The sequence below is a fragment of the Hippopotamus amphibius genome, chromosome 3 (genome assembly GCF_030028045.1).
Source record: "Hippopotamus amphibius kiboko isolate mHipAmp2 chromosome 3, mHipAmp2.hap2, whole genome shotgun sequence".
In the NCBI taxonomy this organism is placed as follows: Eukaryota; Metazoa; Chordata; class Mammalia; order Artiodactyla; family Hippopotamidae; genus Hippopotamus; species Hippopotamus amphibius.
In genome coordinates this window covers 67,372,291-67,399,244 of record NC_080188.1, presented here as the reverse complement: position 1 = coordinate 67,399,244, position 26,954 = coordinate 67,372,291, and the positions used below count along the sequence as shown (strand labels likewise).

Sequence of the window (26,954 nt, the reverse complement as noted above, 5' to 3'; positions counted from 1 at the left end):
CAAAACCACTTGGAAGTTATAATGGGAAAAAAATCCATCTGCAAAAACAACCAAAAAATGTAAAATACATAGGAATAATACTTCAAAAAAGATATATATGGAAAGCACGTGAACCAAATTACATAATCTTAATGAGACATAAAAAAAGAAAACTTGAATTAAAAAGATATAATTTGTTTTTAGAATAACAAAATATTAAGAAGTTTTCAATTCTTTCCAAATTAATTTATAGCTTATCCCAATTTCAACAGCATTTTCCAGGAATGCTATAAAGTATTTACAGAACTCCTCTGATATAACAAACCCATGAAAATAAAAAACTTTGAAACAGATTTATAAAGAGGAACTTTCTCAATAAAGCTACTATAACTAAAATAGCATGGTTACAACACAATAGACAAACAGATTAATGGAATAAAATAAAACCCCAAGACTGCCCAATTATATTAAATTAAGTAGTTATTATATGATAAAAGGAACATCCTCAATCAATAAGGAAAAGATTAAATGACACATGGTATTGGGAAAATTGACTGTCTAGAAAAATAATAAAATTAAATTCTCACCTATACCATATATAAAAATAATTGAAGATAATAAAATCATATAATTATAATAACAAGAATACATATATTTTACATAGAGGCTTCCATTAGCAAAAATAATGATTCATTAATTTCTCAAAATGTCACATGTATAGATTCCAAAGTCTACCTAATGGTGAACTTTAACCTTTGTTTTACAATGCCAAGTGGGTATTCAGGAAATCTGAATTCCAAGAGGTAAAAGTGAAAGCATTAAACTATGTAAGAAAGCTTTCTAGAGGCAACAACCATCATGACTATCAAGTACTACAGGAGCTAAAAAGTGGTATGCTACTGCCCATATCTTTAATATCAGGTTCAAACATCCATAATCACAGCAAAGACACTGAAAATAGATTAATTTAACCAATCTACTTCTCACTGTAAGCCATTTTCCTTTAAATATCAAACTACACTTTTCTGTTGAGAATATATAATTCTTATTAAATCATTTCCAATTCATTATACCAATTAAAAGTCTAATCTACATGCCTCATATTTTTTGACATGTTCAGGACATACCGGGTTAAAATTTAATTCAAGAAGCCAGTTAACATAGATCAAACATATGGCCACAGAAGACCCACAGCTAGCTGCAGCTACACAGTTACATGCGACTGTGTTGGAAACAAATGTTAGGAAGATACAGCAGCACAAACCCATCAACTTCCCCCTCAACAACTTAGTGACAGTGAGTCAGTATCAGTATTTTACTGAGGATCGTAGATCTTTTTCAGTATATATTTGGCATATAGTATCATTTCAAATCACATTTCTCTTACATATTTTACTGTTAGGAACATAAGAAAATTTTCAAATTTAGCAAACCTAAGAAGCAAAAGTGGTATCATTTATTAATTAGCTAGCGTAAGAAAACCCAAGTTCTCTGTCAATGCTTCATCACAAACTACAAATACCAATAGAGGCTTATCTCCTTCTGCAGGCTGTACATAATAAGAGCTTTCTTTGTCCCTTATGAAGTACAGTGCTAAAAAACACATTAGGAAGGCAAACAGCACCAAGAGTCATGTTACTAATCTTGTGGCCTAGGAAAGATTTCAAGATGGTCTTTCTCATTATTTCAATCAGATTCAAGCCTTTCTGTGATCCCTTTCTACGAACTCCTGGATATAAATATATTTGAATAGACACTGTCTCTTCTTTCTACTTCCAACTAACATACATCTTGGACCTATATGCTACTACTTCCTTAGAATCTAACCCTAGGACAATGAACTTAAGGTTCATTATTTTAAATGACCTCTTTTAAAAATGTCCTCTCCTCCCCAGTGAATAACCCAACTATATTTTATTGACAATGATGATGATCTTGTTTCTAAGTTGCATTTCCATCATATCACACTGGCTGGCCCAACTTGTAAACACCCATAATTCAAGAAGTGATGGCCTAGGGACTTCCCTGGGTGGTGTAGTGGTTAAGAATCTGTCTGCCAATGCAGGGGACATGGGTTCAAGCCCTGGTCCAGGAAGATCCCACATGCTGTGTAGCAATTAAGCCCGTGTGCCACAACTACTGAGCCTGCGCTCTAGAGCCCATGAGCCACAACTACTGAGTTCACATACCACAACTACTGAAGCCCATGTGCCTAGAGTCCATGCTCTGCAACAAGAGAAGCCACTGCAATGAGAAGCCCGCACACTGCAATGAAGGGTAGTAGCCCCTGCTCGCCACAACTAGAGAAAGCCCCTGCAGCAATGAAGACCCAATGCAGCCAATAAATAAATACAATAAATTTTAAAAAAAGTCCACATAAGAAAAAACTAAAAAAGAGAATAATTTATTAAAAAAAAGAAATGATGGCCTATAAAGCTCCAAAAGAAATAAAATATTTATAGATATTTTATAAAATTTTAAAAATGAGATTCAATATGTAATCAATAATTTAAAAACTTTTAATGAGATATTTTACTTTGGGGGAAGTAACTAAGTCTTTGATATAGTATGTTGTTTTACACTTACAACATACCTAAATTCAGACTTGCCTCATTTCAAATGCTCAATAGCCATGTCAGAGAATGAATACTGTACTGGACAGTGCAAGTTTAGAAGATTCCTCTGTAAGGTTAATGAGTATAATATTCCCTGCGTTCTTCCACTGTTAACAGAATTTTTCTATAGCCTTGATACTTACTGAGCACCTTGGCTCAATATAAAATTCTTATTCCTTGAGTTTTCTGAAAATACTGCTCTAATATTGAACTGCTTTGCATATTGTTGAAGAGTCTGATGCCAATCTAATTTTCTTTTCTTTTTAAATAACTTGATCTTTTAGCATGGAGGCCTGGAGGATTTCTCCTCTGTATCTATTTTTACTTTTAAAGTCTAAAAGTTTTGCTAGACTTCTTCAAGGTCAATTTTCACAAGTAAATGCTGGGCTCTTTCAACATATAGATTCAGGTCTTTTTATACGTCAGAAAAGTTCATACTTTATTTTTTTGGCTGCACTGGGTCTTAAGTTGCTGCATGCAGGATCTTCGTTGTGGCATGCAGGATCTTTCGTTGCAGCATGTGGGATCTTTCGTTGCAGAGCTCAGGCTTCTCTCTAGTTGTGGCATGTGGGCTCTGTAGTTGTGGCACGCAGGGTTAGCTGCCCTGCAGCATGTGCGATTTCAGTTCCCCAGAGAGGGAATGAACCCACGTCCCCTGCATCGGAAGGCAGATTCTTAACCACTGGACCACCAGGGAAGTCCCCATACTTTTAAATATTAGCTTCATTTCAATGTTTTGTTTTTTCCCTTAAGAATTCCAATTGCATATATGTTGGATCTTTTTGCCTATCTTCTATATTAATCATTTTCTCTTTGATCTTTTATTTTGTCTTCATTTTGCTCATTTTCCTCAATGCTCCTTACTAAATTTTTAGTCACCTCTATTCTTCTTTGGTACCTTGTAATTTAGTCTTAATTTTTTAAAATGACTCTTCCTCTTCATTATCTTCCAGTCAACTCTTACTTCACATCTTCCTAGTATTTATCCACTTTGGTTCCAAGTTTCTGAATTTCTTACTCAAATATTCTTTTTCCTTTTCATATCTGCAAAGGCTTAAGGATGTTTAACATAGGTCACAGTGTTCTGTTATTGTTAACTACTTCATGGTTGGTTTAGGAGAAAAAAATTTAGTAACTAAAATGTTTTGATTCTTACTTTCTGCTTTGTTTCTTGTAGCACCTTGTATATAATTTGCAGTTTCCTACTCAGTGTATAGTTTTTCTTTTCTTTAATTAGTATTAAAATTTGTACGCAGTAAGGGTAAAGATTTAGGATGAATTCTCAGGTTTTTTAGTTCAAAAGCTCCCTCTTCTGAACTTAAACCAAAGGGGGTTAGTAGTGTCTTCTAACAGCATGATTTTCTTATTTCTACAGAAAGCTTAATTTCCCCATCTTGCGTCCTTCTTTCCCTTCATCACCAAGTCTACAAGGGAGAAAAACTTCATCCCCAAAAGTGGCACTCTCCTGATCTGTTGCCTAGGGTCCTGTGTACTTTTAAGTCTCCTCCTTTCAATTTCCCAATAGCCAATGCTCTAATCGAATCTAAGGCCAGATCTTAGAATTTTCCCACCAAGATAAGATTTTTTCTTCTAAAGGCAATTTTAACTGTAAACTGTAACCCTTAGGCTCCTGATTCAAACCCTCTCATCTCTTCCGTGTAGTCTCTGCAGTCTTCATGAACTCTCTCTAAAATGGGCTCTGAAGCTGAGTAGGCTAGATCTGGATATTTATTTCTCTTTCCTAATAATCTGAAGTTCTTAGTCTGTCTCTTAGGCATAGGTTATAAATATTTGATTTTATCTGATCTTTTTGTTGATTTGTATGGTTTTTTAGAGACTGTGTAGAAAAATTCACACTTAGGTGGCTACTACTATTCTATGGCAATCCAGGGGTCTTAATCCATCAAGAACTGTCAGTGTCTTTTTAGTTGGCCACACTCTCTAGTTAAGTCTAGTCTCCTGTTCTTCAAATACTACCTTTATTTAGTAAAAACTGAACCTTTGGTAATTTATGATTAGCACCAGTCATAAGCCCTCATGAATGACGGACACAATAACTAAAAAAGCCACATAACATAAAAGTATGCAAAGGAGGTGAACAACATACTGAATTCAGGGACTTCTCTGGTGGTGCAGTGGTTAAGAATCCACCTGCTTTTTTTTTACAGTTGGTAGTGTATACATGTTAATGCTACTCTCTCACTTTGTCCCAGCTTCCCCTGCACCGCCCCCATCTCCATGTCCTCAAGTCCGTTCTCTACATCTGCATCTTTATTCTTGCCCTGCCACTGGGTTCATCAGTGCCATTTTTTTTTTAGATTCCACATATATGCATGAGCATATGGTATTTTGTTTTTCTCTTGATCACTTAGAGGGGAAGGATAGGGACGGTGGGAAGGAGTCATGGGAGGAAGGGGATATGGAGATGTATGTATAAATACAGCTGATTCACTTCGTTGTACAGCAGAAATTGGCACAACAGTGTAAAGCAATTACACTTCAATAAAGAGCTAAAAAAAAAAAAAAAGAATCCACCTGCCAACACAGGGGACATGGGTTCGATCCCTGATCCAGGAAGATCCCACATGCTGTGTGCCACAACTACTGAGCCTGCACTCTAGAGCCCGCCAGCCACAACCACTGAAGCCTGTGCACCCTAGGGCCCTCATGGTGCAACTACTGAGCCCACGTGCTGCAACTAATGAAGCCTGCACACCTAAAGTCCGTGCTCTGCAACAAGAGAAGCCACTGCAATGAGAAGCCCATGCACGTACCACAACAGAAAGTAGCTCCTGCTTACCACAACTAGAGAAAGCCTGCGTGTAGCAATGAAAACGCAGCCAAAAATGAAACAAAACAAAATGGGGAAAAAAAAGACCATAACGAATTCAGCTTGCAAAAGAAACATATCACCCTGTGGTATATTTGACGACTTAGAGTAAAAAAGTAAAATCTAGATACTACTATGAAAGAATTAAGTAAATTTTCATTTCTACTAAAACAACAGCAATCTTTCATGGTCAGTAAATGCAGATTTAACAAGGCCATTGAAAAACAGTTGATAATAAATTTCAGAGTTCCTTACTTAGGAAATAATTTTGATATAAGACAATAAGTCTGTTCAGAAATATTAAAGGCATAAAGCAGACTAAAAGCAAACAACAGAAAATTCTTACTGTTAGAGAAGATTTATAATCTACATTAGTAGCTTCTGCACATAATTTGATATGTTTAGGATCATAGCCTAGTAGGGAGCCAAAAACCAACATAATGAATAAAATAAAGAACAAGAGCTAAGAAATAACCTAAGACAGTCAACAGGTAGATGAGTATTATAAAGTTAGGAATATGGAACTATATACTAAATTCTTCTTTAAAGAAAAGTAAACTGATGTTCTTTCATAGGGTTTTCTATAGATAATAAACAATTATGTGACACTTGTATGAAATAGGAATTGCCATTAGGCAATTAATTAAAGTTAAAATACAAAGGTATATGAAGCAATGAGACAGAGGAAAACAGCCTAATCCATCAGGAAAAAAAATTAAAAGATGTGCTGGTGATCATGCTGGCATTGTTTTGGTGGTTCCCCCAGCCAACAAGAACATGGTCCCAATGCTCTTACAACAGAATAGAATTTTTATTATGAATGGACTATTAATTTTGCTTATTTGGAGGCCTTTAATTCATGCTACTAGTCTGTCTTATAAGGTGGTTCAGATATCATACTCTCTAAGGACAATTCCTGCCTTGTGCTTAGGGATAAAAATGTGGCCTGTTTTACATTTTCAAATACGCATAAGTAACTGATACTACAATTCAACAAGCATTTACTGAAAATCTTCTAACTATTTGCTGAATCAAGAGACCAGAGTAAACGGGCTGATCTCTTGGCTGGTAGCCTTCATGTATTTACTAAAAACGTTTAAAGCTGAGGTCTGAAGCATTTATATAAGTGAATGAATGCTTCTATATTAATTTAGATGAGAGATTTCCGCAAAATGCTTGCTTAAACAAAATGTTTTCCATCAAATCTATTAAGTATTCAAAATTTTCAACTTTTGTCTCTTAAGATCCTTAATACTAGATTTAATGCCCCCCCCCCCAATTTAAGAAAACACTCTGAAGGCATACACCAAAGTAAAAATTCTAATTTCAGATTATGATCATTTGTAATGTACAATTCAAAAATACTAAATTCCCACAGTGTAAAATCTTAAAAGAATAATTTCTTTTCTTTCAGAAATGTCCTTTCCAATGACAGGTTAGTAAATTGTAAAATAAAACTTTAATATTAGATTTCCATTACACACATTACCGTTTTGCACAGAATGGAAAAACCATTCTTTCTTGATTAGATGCAATTCTAGTGCAACCATTGATATTTTTAGTTAAAACACCTGACACTAGGAAGAATTATGAAATTAGAACTTCTCTGTGTAAAATACGCCAGTACAGATTTTAAGTTATATGCTTTATAATTTTACCTTTAAGACCACAGAAGTAGCAATGGATCAAACACTTTATTCAGGGAAGTAAGAACTGTATAAAATAAACATCTCACTGGTATTTTAAAATTTTCTCTTGCTTAAAGGCTAGATGTTAATTTTATAAAACATACCAATTAATGCCTATAAAATAAATATATAGCTCAAGGGGGAAAATGGTTCATAAATCTTCTTCCTCTGTAATAATAATTTGAAACTATTTTAAAGAAAAAGCAAAAATTTAAGACACAATATTAAAATATAGCTTCTGAAAACACTTTCACACTGTATAAACTCAGGAAAAAAGCTGCACTTTACTCAGAATGTAGTTTTTTATTTTGTAAATTAAGAGTTCAAATTCAAACTCTAGACTCTGCCAGAGCAAGGCAAGTACCCTTACAGGGACTGTTTCCTTATCTTTTAAATGGTGATGTATATAATACCTCCTCATGGATCTATATGAAAGATTAGATTAGACAACAGATATCAGTCCGAAGTCTAGTGCTGAGTACACAGTGGATGCTCAATCAATGATAGATACCATTCGTAAGTCAAAGACGGAACATCTACATGAACTACCTCTTCCTACACCAAATTCTTTTGGGTCAATAGTCTCAGATGTGAGGACAATTATGGATTTTGTTGCAGATTTTTAAGAAGCCATATTCCTTTTGTTCCCTTCCTGAGGAGTCAATAATTAAATGGGTGGTTTGTAGTTTTCATTACCACTTTGTAACTATTTGGCCTTAACAGTTTATGATATACAATTTCAAGACCATTTTCAATAAATGGGTCCAATGAATAACTCTGCAACGGGTCTGAAATTTAATTCAACAACTATATACACTTGTCAATATTTTTTGAATCTGTTAAAAGCTATAAAAATGTGCTTCCTTTTTTCATTTCTCTTCATCAACTTCATCTCTCTATGTACCAGTCCTTCCTGGAGAGGGCTGAGCAAGCCTCCACATTTAACCAAGGACATCGCCTCCATGTCCTTCAGGTCTTGAACAAATGGTTGATTTAGAAAATACTACTTGTTTCTAACACAGAGAAAAACTGGGTCATTTAAAACAAAATAAGTTATAATAAAACAGCACTTCAAAAATAATGACCTTGAGATACTAAATTTATATAGACTAATGACAAGATTATGTAACTCTGCCTATATAGGCATGTGTAAAAATCAAGTCATCACGTGGTTCTCTCTAACCCTTAAGGCCAGTGCTATTCAAAAGAATTTTCTGTGATGATGGAAAGAGTTCATATCTGTGATCCCCAATAAGGTAGTTACCAATCAAACATGGCTACTGAAAAGTTAGACTAAAGAACTTAATTTTTAATTTAATTAAATTATTAAATTTAAATGTAGCTACATATAGTAGATAAATGTATCTACTATAATGGAGTACACAGCCTTACACATTCTCTTATTGTTCTTTTTCTTTACCATTATGACCCTTATCCAGATGTTCTTATTGACTCCTTGTTTTTAAATCCCTTCTCTGATAACTCTACGTTAAATAGCTTGACAGAATTATAATCTCAAAAGCAAACACAATTACTAAAACAGAATTTTAAAAGCTAGCTTTAAATGTGCATTTTTGATGAAGAGTACTGCAATCAATTATTTTAAATTTTCTAGTCACAGTTTACTAAAAAAGAAAAAAGAAAAAAAATGCATACACCTCAGTGCTTGAAACTGAACTTTAACAATACAGTCTACACTTCCTCCTGAATTAATTGGCAGCTACATAATTAGTCCCAGGATAAAATAATGCCATAATTAAAAACAAGTACAGCATAAACCACAGCACAACCAAGCAGAATTAAGGAAACAAACAAAAATTAATCTGTATCTGTCTATTCAATGTGATAATACAGAAATTAGTGAATATAAATATGATAGATCAAATGCAATAATACAATGTATTAGTCAATGAAGTTACAGAGTTGTATAATTTTTATCTCTAGTATTATTTACCACACCACTACAGATCAAGTGTTACCTCAATTTTAAGGGCTTTCTGGATGACTGCTAATGGCGCTTTCTAATTAAACCTAAACATACACATTATTTCAAAGTAAAATGATTAAATACATCTCAGAAAAAAAAATTTAAGTGTTTTAAGTTCCCTCTCTCTCTTTTGTTTAAAGCTTCCTCTCTGTTTCTCCTCCCCACATGTAAACACAGTCTTTTTTTTAAAAGCATAAATGTAGGAGTTAAGAAGAAAAACAACTTTGGTGCTTATCTGTTAAGAATTGCCTCTCTGGGACTGGTATTAATGTCATCACCACCTATCAATTCCTCCTTTCTTCTGCCTATCAACTTGGCTTTCAGTATACTGGGGGAGGGGAGGTAGGTAGGAGGGTGGAACATGTAAAACAAACTCAGTATTCAAGGATAGGATTCAAAAGAATTCAAGTTATGTGAATGCAAGTTATGTGCTAAACTATATACCAATTTCTGAATGACTTGATTTGATTTTTTTGTGTGGCATTTGAGTAAACATAATAAAACTTACTATTTTGAGCCAAGGCTTGAAGTAGACAGTCCAAGCACCCTTCTAAACTATCATCAGTTTTGTCAACAGCTGTTATCTTCAGCTTCTTCAAGGTATCACTGAGATTATCTGCTCAGAGAAAAAAGAGAAATCAGAAACCTCACTGACCATCATGTTACTTATCGCTAACAGGTAAAAGGCTCCCATTATGGTGAATTAATTTCCACATACATTCCAAAATGGCAATGGACTATACAATTACATATTTTTTAAATAAAATTTTATCCACTTAACTCATATAAAATACTCATTCTGTATCTGTACGATACCAAGAATATTCCATAGATAGTCACAGAACATCTTTTCAGCATTCTTATACCTTATTTTGCTAGTTCAGGAATCAGCCATGGTTAATTGAAAAAAAACAAAATATCCACAAAAAATTACATAGCTTTGCAAGTAATACTTTATTACATTTTTGGCTTCCTCTGTTATATTTTAAATACATAAAATGAAAATGAAGGTTTAGAAAAGTTTCAAAATAATATGAGAAAATAATAAAGTCTGATGACTATAAACCCGTTTTAACACTGCCATTTAAAAAACACTTCAAAGTACTTCTTTAAGCCAAAACATATACATTTTGGATTTTAAAGCAAAGCTCTCCTACTAAATTATAGATTGTTACAAATCTTTTTATACTATTAAAAATTATTTAGGATTCTAAAGAGCTCTTTTTAAATTTTTTAACTGAAGTACAGTTGATGTACAATGCTATATAAATTACAGGTGTACAATATAGTGATTCACAATTTTGAAACGTTATGCTCCATTTATAGTTATTATAAAATATTGACTATATTCTGTGTTGTACAATATATCCTTGTAGCTTCTTTTATACATAATAGCTTGTACTTCTTAATCCCCTACTCCTTTGTCTCCCCTCCCCTTTCCCTCTCCCCACTGATTACCACTAGTTTGTTCTCTATACCTGTTGAGTCTACTTCTTCTTTGCTATGTTCACTAGTTCATTGTAGTTTTTAGATTCCACATATAAATATCATACAATATTTGTCTTTCTCTGACTCATTTCACTTAGCCAATACTCTCTAGGTCTGTCCACATTGTTGCAAATGGCAGAATTTCATTCTCATTTTATATCTGAGTAGTATTCCACTGTGTGTGTGTATACTCACACAGACACACACCTCTGCTCCCCATCTTCTTTAGCCAGTCATCTGTTGATGGACATTTAGGTTGCTTCCATACCTTAGCTACTGCAAATAATGCTGATGTGCATTGGGGTGCACACATTTTTTCAAATTAGTGTTTTGGTATATATACCCAGGAGTAGTAGTTCTATTTTTTTTTTTTTTTTTGAGAACGCTCCATACTGTTTTCCAGTGGTTGTGCCAATTTACATTCCTACCAACAGTATACAAGAGTTCCCTTTTCTCCACATCCTCCCCAATACTTGTTATTTGTGTTCTTTTTGATGACAGCCATTCTGTCAATGTGAGGTGATATCTATTTGCAGTTTTGATTTGCATTTTCCTGATTATTAATGATGTTGAGCACCTTTTCATGTGCCTATTGGTCATCTGCATGTCCTCGTTGGAAAAATGTCTGTTCAGGTCTTCTGCCCATTTTTTAATCAGGCTGTTTGTTTCTCTGATGTTGAGCTGTATGAGCTGTTTATATATTTTGGATATTAACCCCTTATTGGTCATATCATTAGCAAATATTTTCTCCCATTCAGTAGGTTGTCTTTTCACTTTGTTGATGGTTTCCTTTGCTGCACAAAAGCTTTTAAGTTTAATTAGGTCCCATCTGTTTATTTTTGCTTTTATTTTATTTCCTTTGCTTTAGGAGACTGAGCCAAAAAAATATTGCTACAGTTTATTTCAAAGAGTGTTCTGCCTATGTTTTACTCTAGGAATTTTATAATTCCTGGTATCACATTTAGGTCTCTAACCCATTTTGAGTCTAGTTTTGTATGTGGTGTTAGAGAATGTTCTAATTTCATTCTTTTCCACGTAGTTGTTCAGTTTTCCCAGCACCACTTATTGAAGAGACCGTCTTTTCTCTGCTGTATGGGTCTTGCTTCCTTTGTTGTAGATTAATTGACCATAAGTGTGTGGGTTTACTGCTGGGTTTTCTATTCTGTTCCATTAATCTATGTCTGTTTTTGTGCCAGTACCATATTGGTTTAATGACTGCAGCTTTTTAATATAGTCTGAAGTCAGGCAGCATGATTCCTTCAGCTCTGTTCTTCTTTCTCAAGATTGTTTTGGCTATTCAAGGTCTTTCGTGTTTCCCTACAAATTTTTAAGTTATTTGTTCTAGTTCTGTGAAAAATGTCACTTGTATTTTGAAAGGGATTGAACTGAATCTGTAGATTGCCTTGAATAGTATGGTCATTTTAATAATATTAATTCTTTCAATCCAAGAACACAGTATATCTTCCACCTGTTTGTGTAATCCTTAATCTCCTTCATCAGTGTCTCATAGTTTTCTGAGTACAGGTCTTTTATCTTCTTAGGTAGATTTATTCCTAGGTATTTTATTCTTTTTGATGTGATGTAAATGAGATCGTTTCCTTTATTTCTCTTTCTGATAGTTTGTTGTTAGTGTATAGAGATGCAACAAATTTCTGTATGTTAATTTTGTATCCTTCTACTTTATGGAATTCATTGATAAGCTCTAGTAGTTTTCTGATGGTGTGTTTATGATTTTCCACGTATAGTATCATGTACAAAAGAGCTCTTTTTTTCAATTATTTATATTGATATTTAACATACTAAAAATTAAAACTGAGACTTTTAAAGACTTATTTTAGTAATTCATTTAAAACAAATATAAAACTATCTGTTAATATAATTATATTTTTAATGAAAAATAACTACATTTCAAAACCAAAAACAACTTACTGAAAAGAGTGGTATTGTTCTACATTTTCACAAATCTCTGTAATATCTGCCTTAATAAAAGAAAATTGGATTCTCATATCTGCTTCTGTACTCAATCTTTATAATTGTCGTCTTGGTTGAGTAGATGAAAAAAATTCAGCCTCACACATATGCGTGGTTGGAGAACAGCAGAGTATTTTAACAGCCTTTTCAGATAACAGTGGATTTTCTTTGATACCATACCAAAACTTGACGAGTGGTATTTTTTTTTTAAGAACTTTTATTGAGATACAGTTAACACACAATAAACTGCATATATTTGGAGTGTACAATTTGGTATCCCAATCTCCCAATTAATTCCCCCCCAACCCTCCCTGCTTTCCCCATTTGGCGTCCGTATGTTTGTTCTCTATATCTGTGTCTCTAATTCTGCCTTGCAAACCAGTTGATTTGTACCATTTTTCTATAGTCCGCATATATGTGTTAATATACAATATTTGTTTTTCTCTTTCTGACTCACTTCTGAGGTTAATTTTTTAAAGGTTAATTACCATGTGAAATCTGAAACAGTATCACCGAGCACTGCCAACTGTTAACAGGAAAATCCATTGGTCTTCTGCACTTTAAATCTTTCAGCATGCAACATGTTTATTATCAATGCATTGGTCATTTAAAAAATTAGGCCATGGAGTTATGCATATCTTCCAAACACTGACACATTTCATTGTACTATTTCAAAATATCACATTTGTTAATATCTTCACTAATCCTTTTTAAAGACTAAGTACCGGGAAGCTGTCTCGCTCAAAGTGATAAAAGTTTTCCAAAATTCTGATTCTCTTAAAAACTCTAAGTTTATCACCAGCAACAGACAGTGTTAGTTGTTTTCGTTAAATGACAAATTAACCTCATTTGTGAGAAAATATCTGCCAAATAAATATGAAAAGCCAGTTTGCCTCTCGGTTCTTTCAAATTAAAAAAGAAAAAAAAAGTTATTCCATGAAAAAAAGTATCTCAGTCAGCTCACAACTCAAAAGACTGCACAACTGCTTTTCTTAAAAACAATCATCAGACTTTACAATGCAATGAAAGTGTTTTATATGTACTTCCCATTTTATCACATACTATATTTTTAAAATGTGTACAAAAAGGTTGAGAGTTTTAAAAACATTTTTTTCCTGCTTCATTATGGACATTCTTAAGTGAAACTGGCAAATTTTTGTTTAACCTCAAGTATACAATGGTAAAGAATAACTACTAGTTATTGTAGTTTGGTGCTACTACTAGCCTGATTCATACATACTGAAGCACCAGCAGTTTTTTACCCACAATTGCTTTTGCACCACTGTCAATGCAAATGTCAATACAGTGAAAAAGACAAAAAATGTCTTGATGATACTACACAAATAGTTTCAACCTCATGGACACCCTAATAGGATACCAATGGGATTGCTGCTCTAGTATTAGAATGTCAGGCATTTTCTTACTTCAAAATAAGGTATAAATTTTAATAGATCTTTGTACACTGCCAGTTCATGACAATTCTAAAAATAAGATGGAATTCCCTATTACAAAATAACTGGTAATTTATTTTCTATGTCAACCCACAAAAAAGTAGACTTAAAAATTTACCTTAAATAATACTAACATGCTCAAGCGATGCCTCGCACAACTTGTGATTAACCTAGTAATCCTAAACCTACTTTATTAAAAATCCCAGGTTATCATTCACAACCAATGTTAATATTTTTCTTCTTAAGAGGGCTTAAATATTGAGAAATTGATTTTTTTTCCCTAAGGGAAAAGAAGACTATATCCATGTGTATGCCTTCTATTAAATAAAAAGAAGTTGTAGGGCATCATATCTCAGATATACTGTTCAACATTACTAAGTGGATATTAGGCTGATTTTCTGGAAATAAAGTATGAATAATGTATCACATCTAAGTTCATATTACTAAAACTAATAAAAAGTAATTACCACAACAAGGAAAAAGCAAGGCATAATGTTAGTGCTGATGTATTACCATTTGACTATCAGTCAACAAGTAATAAAAGTAGTGAAGATATACTTAGTACTACCTATTTTTGGCATCTGGATCTGTTTTACTTCTTTCCTTTCCTTCAGTCCCTCCTCAATGCTCCTTGCTTGACATCCCCGTCTCATCAAGCCTCAGCCTAACTGTCAACACCCCAGAGACCATCCTTGCTCTTCTAAGTCTTCTCTTCCTCAACCCTCCAGAGTTATTCTCTATCACTGCATTCATCCTTCACAGCACTATTCACAATGTGCAGTTATATATACTTTTGTTTAATTGGTAACATATGGTCCCCCACTGTACTATATGGGGTACCTTGTTAATTATAGTCATTGCACTATATCTATTACTTGGCACAAAAAGGTAGCCAATAAATATTTGTTAAATTAACTAAGTGAATAAGGGAATGAATTCCTTACTTGCAGAAAGTTGTCTAGTTACCATCCTTTGTATCACATGCTTATGAGCCAAAGTATAACAATAGGGAAGGGAAGGGAAATGTTACCTGTTAAGCACCTACACTATGCACTCCATATTATTAGAAATGTAAATACAGGATCTTATATTTTAATATAGGAAGACATCAATGAAATCAATACAAGCACTTAAGAATATAAAATACATAACTAAAAAATACAAAGGACATGCCATTTTTAAAAGATTTCTACTCAGTTAAAAAAAAAAAAAAATCAGCCTCTCCACAGAAATAATTATATGCCTACTAATGACATGAGCTCTTTTTAGGAAAAGTTCATTAAATTCTTCATCCAGAGACAATCAAAGCTGTCAACAGAATTATTATAAACAATATATTTTTTAAGCATTTAAAATGAACAGGTTAGTACTTAAAAAACTGTGAATCTTTATAAAGTGTCAGAATGTTGATATCTTGATTGTAATAGTGATTACATAAGTATGTACATTTGTCAAAGCTCATCAAATTGTACATTTAAAATCTCAGCATTTTAGTTTGTGTGAATTATACCTCATTAAAAGAGCATACTGGAAAATGAAATGACTGGAACAGTAACCCCTTTCCCACCAGGCTCAAGCTTCCTTACAAGGAATTTCTATTACAGTGGCACTTCTGCCTCCTCACTTAGCAACTGTCACCTCCATTCTCCAGAAGAGGAATGATTTATCTGATTAATAAGTTAAGAGAGAAGAACTGGATGTGCATGGCTCTGGGCTTCTGGATCTTTTAGCAGAAGGGGCAGGAATTCTCTGTTCCTTCCTATCTTTGGCTGTCCAGTTACACCAGTGACAAGCTTTTTAGTAAATATATCTAATTCAGCCCTGAAGTATTAGCCGTTCCTTTGTGACCACACAAATAAGCCCTGTCCTTCATTCTAGACTTTACAAATTTTAAAGCAGTTATTTTGAATTCCACTACAGAACTCATCTCTTCATACCGTCAGTGATTCTGAACCTGGGTAGGGAACAGAGGGTATCATTTTTGAACTTCCTCAAACCATGACAGTACATCTCAGTAGTGAATCCTTACCATTCAAATTTTTTGTGTGTGTAAATCCAGACTTCTGTATTTTGTATTTACTTATGATTTAAGACACTGTAATTGTTCTAATGGAAACTTTCTCAGCTTCTGGCTGGTGGGGAGGGTAGGGGCAGTAAGTAGAGAATAACAATTTTCATGGGAAGTTCTAGTACTAAGGAGTATTAACTAAATGTTTTTCTTAAAAGAATAATTTTTTTTCTTATATGACAGCATATGGTCTAGCTTGTCTTGTGAAAGAAAATATGACATCTTCAAAGAGCTAAAGCAAAGTTGACTCTGGTCATTAATTCTGTGTCTCCTACTTCTTAACCATTTAATCACTCTTAAAACCACAATCTAACCAAATTCTCTAAAATGCTATCAAAATTAGTCTAGCAGAAGTCTTAAATGATATCTAGACAAATCCAATGGACTTTTCTTAATTCTCTTATTTGGTATCTTTGCAGCAATAGACTCCTCTTTCTCTTAATTCAAAACACCAGTGTCTATGAACATTTGTTCTTGGTCTCCTTCTCTATCTGCCCCTTTAATGTTAGCATGTCCTCCCTCTCTGGATAATATATACATGCTCACCAGAGTCGTATTCTCTTTCTGGATAATATATACATGTCACCAGAGAATTAGAATGGCTCCCAGGATGGAACTGCTGATATATTCATTTTAATAGATGCTGCCAACAACTGTCCAAAAAGGGTGAAAGATTTCACTTTTCTTCCAGCTATATGTTAAAAGTATTCTTTTTCCAATAACCTAGCTAACAATAAATACTGATATCTATTTCTTGATGGTCTGATGGGTTTAGAGTTAATATGTAATTGTTATTTTAATTTGCATTTCTTTAAATGTCAGCATCTTTCCATGTTTATTGGCCTTTGGATTTGCTTTCCTGTAAAATGTTTATTCACATCCTCTGCCTAGTGTTCAGACAGGTTTGTCAGTCTTGCTGTTATTGTATAGTATAGACATTAACCTTTCGTCTGTCATCCATTTAACTGTTTCTCCAAATCTATTACTAATTCAGTAAAACTGTTTATGTATTTTTTCCTAATTTTCTTTAACAGTATCTGGATTTCCAGCCACAGTTAAGAAATTCACTTGGGCTTCTAGCAAATCCCTCAATTTTCTTAAAATATTATGATTCTTCTGGTTTTTATTTAAGTCTTTGATTCACAGGAATTCATTTTTACATATGGCCTAAGATTAGCATTTACTTTTATTTTCTTGTGTCAGGAGTAGTTTTAATATTCCATCCTTTTCACATGGAATTAAACTACCACCTTTGTCTCTTTATACAGAAATGTATTTTCTTAAGTCTCTCTTCTTCCCAGTGACCTTTGTCTACTGTTATACAAACACCATATCTAAGTAATTACACTGGCTCTATCTAATATCTAGTCCTGCCACTATGTTCTTTTTCAGCTATCTTGACTACTCTCTCAGATTTTTTCTTCCATGAGAGCTTTAAGATCATTTCATCTAATCATTCCAAAGTAAATGAATGAATGAACAAATGAATAAAAACCCTCCTGGTATTATAACTGGAATTATATTAAATTTATATTTTAATTGTGAGGATAATCTGCATTCTTATACTATGAAGTCTTCCCTTCCACTAAATGTATGTATTTCATTTTATTCTGATCTTGTTTTGGATCTCTTAGTAAAATATTCTATTTTTATATAGATCCTATAATTTATTATTATTAAATTTGTTTCAACATATTTAAAAATTTTGTCATTAGTGAGAACTGAAAAAATTTTTCCATTATTATGTGTAGGTGTTTATGCCTAGAGTAGAAAAGAGCTACTTTGTATAATTATTACATAATCAGCCAAATTCTCTTATTAATATGAGGTTATTAAAAAGTGGGGCTTTTTAGTTTCCTGAGTTTCTATATATTCAATCATATGATTAGTAAAAACAGATCATGTTATCCCTTCTTTTCTAATGTTTATACCCATTTCTAAGACAAGATCAAATGAGAAAATAGTTCCAGACTCGATTAATTCATGGCCAACTAATTGTTTTAGGTTAAAATGCAATATAGGAAACTTCCTCTTTTGCTCTTAATACCGTTGCATCCTCCATGACTCTCTGAAGATGGGATATACTCATATAAACACACATACACATCTAATAAAACAGGAACTTATTTCTCGGCAAGCTAAAAAAGGTTAAGTAGAAAAGTTCATGACTCAGTCAGTGCTGCTGCTGTTATAGATTCTTGGGGTCAAAATATCAACTAGCGGGGTTAAAAAATACCTGAAAACTTAGGAAAAGATTTAAAATTTAATAATTTACTATTATCTTCTTAATTATTGTTTAACCACAGAATAAAGACTTTGAAAATTAAAGTGAATATAAAGCTAGTGTAAATAGGCCATTTTCTTTAGTTTCCAAGATTAAGTTCCACAGAAGCATTCTAACAGGAATCCACCTAAATACTAAATGTTTAGTGAACACTAAACTCAACTTGGAAAAGAGATACCTGAGCAAAAATGTAACGGTTCAAAGTCATATGCTGCAATATTTATTTTCAATAGTAATTCAGGCAATACTTGGAGAATAGAAATATAATATTTGTAATATTTAAAAATAAATGAAGAGATACAAACTGTTTTACTTAATGAAAGTACTCCAAAATAAATTTCATAAATATTAAACTCCTAATTTCTACCTTAATTCATTAATTACTTTAACATGTAGTCATACCTCTTCACACATGTGGGTTGTCTCCCAATATGCTTCTCCAGGTTGCAATGATATCGTAACTCTGTGTCCATTTGCCAGTTATCCACACATATATCTACTGGATGTGCCTCTTTCACTCCATAAGATGATTATAACTCCACATTTCACATTACTTCCTCTCTCACTTGAGATAAGATTACTAACTTAAGAGTTCACAAAAATATAAGGTCTCAGATGAATTTAATCCATCTCTTCTACGTGTCAACAATTTGAACTACCTGCTAAGTAGATGAATTCCAAAATTTAACTTCATAATCAAATTCACAAATCTATTTAACTAAGAAATCATTTTGTATACTATTACACAGTTCTATTTCTTCTCTATTTTTCATTTTGCTAGTTTTATAGTCCCAGGTTCATAGAACTTCTTTTAGTTTATTTCTACTATTTCTACTAATTGATGGGAAATTCTTGTACAAGAGATCCTTCTAGGGTACTCACATTCTTTCCTATAGTAGAAACTTAATGAAAACCTACATTACTGAGCTACTTGCACTTGTATTTTTTATTACAGATTATGGCATAAATTGCCATGATTAAGAAATATTTTTATTAAGATGTTACAGTAAAAACAATGACTACTTTTCACTGTAAGTTTTCTTCTCTAATTATTTCAGAAATTGGATAAAAACTTTTTGAGCAATCACTTTTCATGCATTCTTAAATGGAGTTAAAGTCTATTTTAGCCTGAATCAACAACTGCAGTCTTAGTAACATGTCACGTTTGATTAGACGGTCAAGAGTCTGATTGCTGATCTTCATAACTACAACATTAAACCGTAACAGATAAGAGCATGACACAGTTTTTAAAATTTTATTCCACACAATGCCAGAAGACTTTTTTACTCAGAGTTCAAGAATTATCTCACTGCTTTATGGCTGTCAAATTTAGCTTTAGCAGATAGTATGACACAAACTGCTAATAAGTCAATACATCAGCTTTTTTTTTTTTTTAACTAGAGAATGATTTATGTTGAGATTCACACTTAATTAATTCTTTGACCCAGAAGTGACCAAGCAAAATACCAGGGTGATTTCTCCTCCTCAACAATCCCCTAATGGAAAGATTTAAAATACTACCATACCAAACAGTTGTCAACACCCAGGATACTATAAACCAACTTAGAAAATCAATGTAGATAAATCTACAAAGCATGATGGCATTTGTTAAAGAATTTTAAAGACACCCAAGAATTACAGTAGAACAATGTTGGTTAAAATATGTAATCTGTCATATTAAAAACAGCTTCTGTGCAGAACTGTAAGAATGATCTCCATACACAAGAGTTTCAGAAGATGCCAGAAAGTGGAAACTATATACTTTCAAATTTCACTTTTGTACAGGTAAGCTAATTGAATACATAACAAAAGAGAAACTCTCTAAACATAAAAACAACTACTTGAAACATATTTACTCTGTTCCAGCTCCCTATACCTGGTATATGCCTACAAATCAACTGAGTCCTCATAGTACCAGCATTCTATCACCAGATTCTTCAGAACAATGTTTTATCAGTTTATTATCCTGCATTTCCCAGTTTCTCAGGCCCCTTTTATCTTCAGGCTTTCATACCCTATTTGGTCCCTTAGAATAGTACATTGATCTTGGACTTAATATCTGAGCTGTGACCTTTTACTCCTCCAGGACACTACTCCAGTGTCTGCCTATAATGCTTTAGCTCCTGGCATTTAGATTCAAGAGTAAAAGATATCCGGCCTCCAAGCTCTGCCCTGGACTCTAGGATATGCCTGACAGGGGAAGAGGAGGAAGACCAGACAAGAGTCGGATAATATAATTTCAATATGAGGAAATCCTGCCTAAATGTATGAGAATTTTTAAAGGCTATATAAGGTAGATAAATATAAGTGTTTGGGGGCTATCCACTTATAATTCCAAACAGTCTTGAGCAAATTCTTCACTAGAACATACTTAAAGCTATTCCTAATCAATTATAAAGATGGACAAAGAAGTAAAGACTCTATAATGATTTGTAATAATAGAGAACTAGATTAACGACTGATGTAAAAGATTATGTAAATGGAATTTTCTTTAGCTAGAGAAATATATAAAGAAGTACTTCATTAAGATTGGTGCAAAGCAAATAGTCTCACTTCGTAACCCAATAAATACAAGAAAGAGATAATATACACTGAAATTTATAAACTTTTAGGCAACACCAACTTTTCTGGGTAATAAAATGCCAACCAGAGAAAAAGGATATATAAACAAGTAATCATAAATGTGACAGATGAATTTACCATAGGCATATACTAAGGAATATATTAAGAATCTTAAAAATCTAATAAAAATGATATTGTCTGAACTGTAGCTTATGAACCCATGAAAGAATTTTTTCCTAGGATACTGCTACAGAAAGCAAAAAGAAATGTGAGGGTCAGGTAAAACAAAAGAGAATTTAGATAAAAATTAAATATATAAAACAGAAAGCATGATAATATCTGTACTTAAAGCTATGATAATGTACCATGAATTTAAAAGGAATAAAATTTAAACAATAGGATGAAGAGACATTAAGTCAGTTATCAACCTATTTGTCTCTCAGCTCCAAATTCACCCTTATTGCCTAATCTGCAAAAATGAATCTGGGCCCTTTACGTATTTTCCTTTGCCAGATGGCATGACACAAGCATTGCCTGTAGATGACAATGAATAGCACTGAAGAGGAAGGTACTTTCCTTCCTGCTCAGCCCACATTATTTTCTCCAGTATCAACTGTCTGCAAGCCTTCACTATATATCTTCTCCAGCTCTCAACTCAGGCAGCAGCACTGTGTACAACAGCCCCATGTAACTCAAGTCTGCATCCCAGCCCAGGTTACTGCTTCCCACACCATCTCCTCAGCCCTGGAAGTGTGCATGCCAGAAGACCTGTGGAGCTGGCCACACAGAGCCACTCTAGCCCAAACTGTACAAAGAAGAATCCCGGATTCCTGCAGAAGAGGGCCTCTCCAGCTCCAGGTTCCAGCAGTATCTGCAGTGGTGCTTCAACTTCCTTTGCATGCCCAACTGTCTGTGTGCCACCCATCAACCCCAGCTTGCTTGTTCTCCATGTTCTCCAAAGAGTCTCCTGCAGGTCTGATGGCTGTGGACCAGCTCTGACCTAGGCAACCCTGTGAACTTCTATGCCATCAGAAGACCTGAAACTATATCTTAATGAGAACTCACCCTTCCAAGGAAGTCTATACTTCCTTGGATACACTCCTACACCAAACACTTTAGAGTTTGCTATCTACCTTTAAAGTTACTCTCCAATTACGTTTAACAGTTTTTACATAATATGTCCCCTGTTTAAATTACTGTGTGTTGAAAGACAGTTCTCCCTGGATTTCATGGTGTTCCTGCACTGCTGAGGCATTCTGAGCAAAGGAAGTTGATAACCTATAATAAAGATAAGTCTCCCAGCCTGGAGACTTACCGAATTATAAAAAATCTCCCTCTTCTTCCCAGAGATTTGCTTTTAGCTTACTTTTAGGGTAACAAACCTAGAGACAGCATCCGCCTCCCTAGAGAGAACTTGTTTAATTCAAGAGCAAAGATAAGGGATACTGTGCATGTGCTCCTTGAATGGCAGATGTGCCAGCAATCCAATACAAGCTCTCAGTGTCATAGTTTTAGGATTCCTCTCTTAAAATTCCTCTCTGCTACATGTGCACCAAAACCAGTACTAAAATGTTGTATGAGTAATAAACTCTGTTCTATGATCTACAGACCTCATGTTTCCTGTCAGAATATCTATACACCACAGAGCAGCTACGCCCATGTGCCACAACTACTGAAGCCCTTGTGCCCTAGAGCTTGAGTGCCACAACTACTGAGCCTGTGTGCTGCAACTACCAAAGCCCACATGCCTAGAGCCTATGCTCCTCAAAAAGAAGCCACCATACTGAGAAGCCCACACACTGCAACGAAGAGTAGCCCCTGCTCGTCACAACTAGAGAAAGCCCGTATGCAGCAACAAAGACCAAACGCGGCCAAAAATAAATTAAAAAAAAAAAAGTATCTCTATACATGCATATAAATGTAACATTACATGGCTTGTCTTCTGATTGGACCTAGATTGATACAGATATATACATAGCCAGCTTAGAAAAATGAGGAGTTACGCAACAAGTAAAAATATTAGCTCTTTCAGTGAACAATATCATAATCTATCAGATCATGAATGCTATGTATCAGATGAATAAAGGTTAAGAAAACAACCTCAAACTTCTATTCATCCAACAGTGTGAACTAAGCAACTACCAAGCACCAAACACTGCACTAAGTGCTGAAGATACAAAGACGAATACAGTACAGTTCGCAGAGTACAGAAAAAAAATTTTTTTTTTAGTTTTAATTTTATTTTGGTGGGAATTACCTTCACATGTCTCAATTTACTCCCAGAAGCAATAATTGTTAACATTTTCTTGTGTATCCTTCCAGAAGCACTCTGTGTATTTATGCAATTATTTATATTTCAAAACACATATACACACACAAATTTTAAAGCAAAATCAATCCAAATGTTACTATAGTACTAGTTACCTTTCTCATGATAATGATCTTAATAAATTATCCATTATTATTAGAATTATTACAATATTACTTTAGAAAATCTAATAACTACTATGTATCTGTTTCCATGATAATTATATGATAAAATATTATTTCATTTAGTGGTAATAAACTTAGAAAACCTACTGTCATCCAAAAGTGACAGGAAAGATACAGATTCAAAATAATTTTGTCAAATATACTAATATAAGCTTAACAAATATACTAATATAAGATTAACAGTAAAATTAATATCAGGGGTAATAATTAAATTTTCATTTGGAGAGAGGAGTACAGATATTCCTTTGTTCCTATGAAGTTCGATTAGGCTACTACGTTTTGAAAAAAATACATAATTTTCAGTGGTAACTATCCTTACTAACTTAAGAGTACTGATGGTCATTTTTTATTAGCCAAACAGTAACAGGATGAAAAAGCTATAGTGAGACTTATAATACTTTCTAAACATGCATATCTCTTTTCTGGTAGCCAAAACAGTCAATGAATATTTTTTTAATGGAATTAATGTCACATAAAGAACATTTAAATAAACCATAGGGAAATGCTACTTAGTAGAAAAACTTTTCCCTTAGGCTTTCCTTATTTGAAATGAAAAAAAAATCAGTAAACATTTATTTGGCAAGTAGTTCCCACTTTGATGAGTTTTAACAGAATGTTTCCTACTGAAACAATGTATCTTTCACATTTTATAACTTTTCCAATTATTAGTGTTATATAACAAACCACCCGAAACTTACTGGCATAAAACAAAAGGCAATTTATCGTGCTCACAGATTCCATGAACCAGGAATTCACAAAGGGCACGTTGAGGAGGGCCTGTGTCTTCTCCACAAGGTCTGGGGCCTCAATGCCAATCTCAAAGGCTAGGAATGTCTCTGGGAATGACTCCACGGCTGAGGCTAGTATCATCTGAATCATCTGATAGTTCACTCACACATATGTCTGGTGATTGTCCTGGAAGGACCTGAATGTTAGGATTGCAGACCTGACACTTGAGGCTTCCCCACCTGGCCTGGCTTCCTTACGGCATGGCATCTGCAGGGTCTCAGACTTCTCAGGACTCCAAGCAGGCCAGTTTATCAGCAAACAAAATAGAAGCAACACTGCCTTTTACTACTGAGCCTAGGAAATCACAGCATCACTTCTGCTGCCTCCTGTTGGTTACAAGTGAGTCACAGGCACGCTTAGGTTCAACAGGAAGAGAACTTCCCAACTCCCAATGGAGAGCGGCAAATTTTAGAACACCTGGGGCCAAGAGAAATTGTTGTGGCTATCTCTGGAAAATATAATCTGATACAGCAACTTAATATTCACTACATAATTTGGTTAAAATAATACAACAAAGAGCATTACAACCTTTGATTGGTTTTAACTCTGAATACAAGATAAAGTTTCCCCAAAATGATTATATTTTCAGCTTTGGAAACAGAAATTAAAATTTATATGATTGTTACTTTATATAATATTTACAACTACCTTGTGAAATAGGTGTTATTATTACCTGTATCTTAATAGATGAGAAAGTTGAATTCGGAAGCTGGATAACTTGCCCAGAAAGTTAAATGTCAAAGCTGGGATAAATCCAGATGTGTGCTTTCAAAGTCCGGGCATTGTCACTGACCAAGTAATCTACACAGTACTGCGATAAGTGAACCTCACATAGATCTCATGTATACCAGCGCTGTACAAAGCAGGACTACCTGTATCTTGCTTTGTATAGATGAAAGCTCTTCAATAATGAATTTATAACCCAACCACGTTAGATATGGGTCTTAATATGTCACAAAACAAAACAAAAATCAAGAAAGAAAAGAAAGAAAATCACAATGAAATGTATCAGGGAGCAGTCTCTGCCACAGCATCTCAAGGGCAGAACAATGCTATTTAGTACAAGTGTTTAATTGAATAAGTAAATAAATTCCATGAAAAAATTTACAGATTATAGGTAATGAGCACTTGTATATTCCAGAGAATCTGTACTAGGTGCTGAAAAGGTAAATTTGATCTATCCTCTCATTTAAATTCTTAGAGGGGGGAGGTGTTTTCTCTTTTCCTAGAATCTGCATTATGGGGACTTCCCTGGTGGTCCAGTGGTTAAGAATCTGCCTCCCCAATGCTGGAGATATGGGTTCCATCCCTGGTCGGGGAATGAAGATCCCACATGCCTCGGGGCATGTAAGCCTGAGTGTCGCAGCTACTGAGCCCACATGCTCTGGAGCCAGTGCACCACAACTACAGATGCCTCGTGCTGCAACGTATGATCACGCATGCCTCAATGAAGATTCGCATGCTGCAACTAAGACCTGACACAGCCAAATAATAAAATAAATTAATTTAAAAAAGAATCCAAATTATGGCCTTATCTGTTTCTATTATTCATTTTTTTATATTATTCTTTATCTTAGAGATTAAGCTTTTCAAAAGCAAAAAAATGGGGACTTTCCTGGTGGCGCAGTGGTTAAGAATCTGCCTGCCAATGCAGGGAACATGTGGGATCTTCCCTGATGAACCCTGGTCAGGGAAGATCCCACATGCTGTGGAGCAACTAAGCCCATGCACCACAACCACTGAGCCCGTGCGTGCAACTACTGAAGCCTGCATGTCCTAGAGCTCATGCTCCGAAACAAGCCTGCTCACCACAACGAAGAGTAGCCCCCCACTCGCCACAACTAGAGAAAGCCTGTGTGCAGCCAATAAATAAATAAATTAAATCTTAAAAAAAATATATTGTGTCTATTAAAAAAAAGCAAAAAAATGTGACTTGCAGTCCTTATTTTGTCACTTTCTGTAATGCTTAACATGGTAGTCTTGTGTTTCTGATCTGACTATGGTGCTTTATACAAACTATATAAAAGCCAGAAATAAGATAGCTGACAGTTATTTTTGGGGGGAGCTTAACACCACCCTTCCCAAAAATGCATTCTTGCAACTAAAAGGAAATTAATTTAAAAACTCATATAAACTGTGTCTTTGTTCTAATTGATTTTATTTTTGAAGCCAACTATACCTTATAATTTTAAAGATAAACCAACATTTATATTTCTGTGAAGCATAAATATATCAACATGTTTTACTTTCTGATAATGATCAGTTTCATCTTTCATAATGGAGTTACTTGAGGAATCTTAGAAGGGGAATATTTTTCAGAAGAGCTAAAGGAATAATTTTTACAACCTGACAAATTTGTTGTGAAAAAGAATCTTAGATGATATGAGCTTCTCAGAGTTATGAAAATAATTTTTTGTTAAAGTACAATGATTGCTGGCTATATTTTTTTCCTGACTATAAAAAAGAAAACTCTACCCATAAATTCAGGGAACTTACCAGTTATTTGAAATTATGTTATACAATTATTTTTATATAAGTTTTTAAAATAATTTAAAATTAAAAAAATAATTTTAAGTTATATGATTTCATGTAATTCTTTTTATGTAATTATTTTAATTTTATATTATTCTTATATGTTAGAAAATACTTTCTAACATATAAGAAAATAATATTCTCTAGAAACAGTTTAGCAGTCTTATTGCACTTTGATGGCTTTTTAAAATGCTATGCCATCATTTTCCCTAGAAAA

General features: G+C 33.9%; 1 protein-coding gene across 4 annotated transcripts in view; it reads right to left on the bottom strand.

Moving 5' to 3' along the window:
- RAP1GDS1 (Rap1 GTPase-GDP dissociation stimulator 1) overlaps window positions 1–26,954 on the bottom strand; it is a 149,077-nt gene that overhangs the window by 110,145 nt on the left and 11,978 nt on the right. For all 4 annotated transcript variants that reach the window (XR_009052698.1, XM_057727897.1, XM_057727896.1 and 1 more), the window contains exon 2: window positions 9,608–9,715. Coding sequence is in view for 3 of the 4 variants with exons in the window: in XM_057727897.1 (XP_057583880.1) it covers window positions 9,608–9,715 (108 nt within the window). In the remaining variant the exon portion in view is untranslated. The remainder of the gene's footprint in view (window positions 1–9,607; window positions 9,716–26,954) is intronic.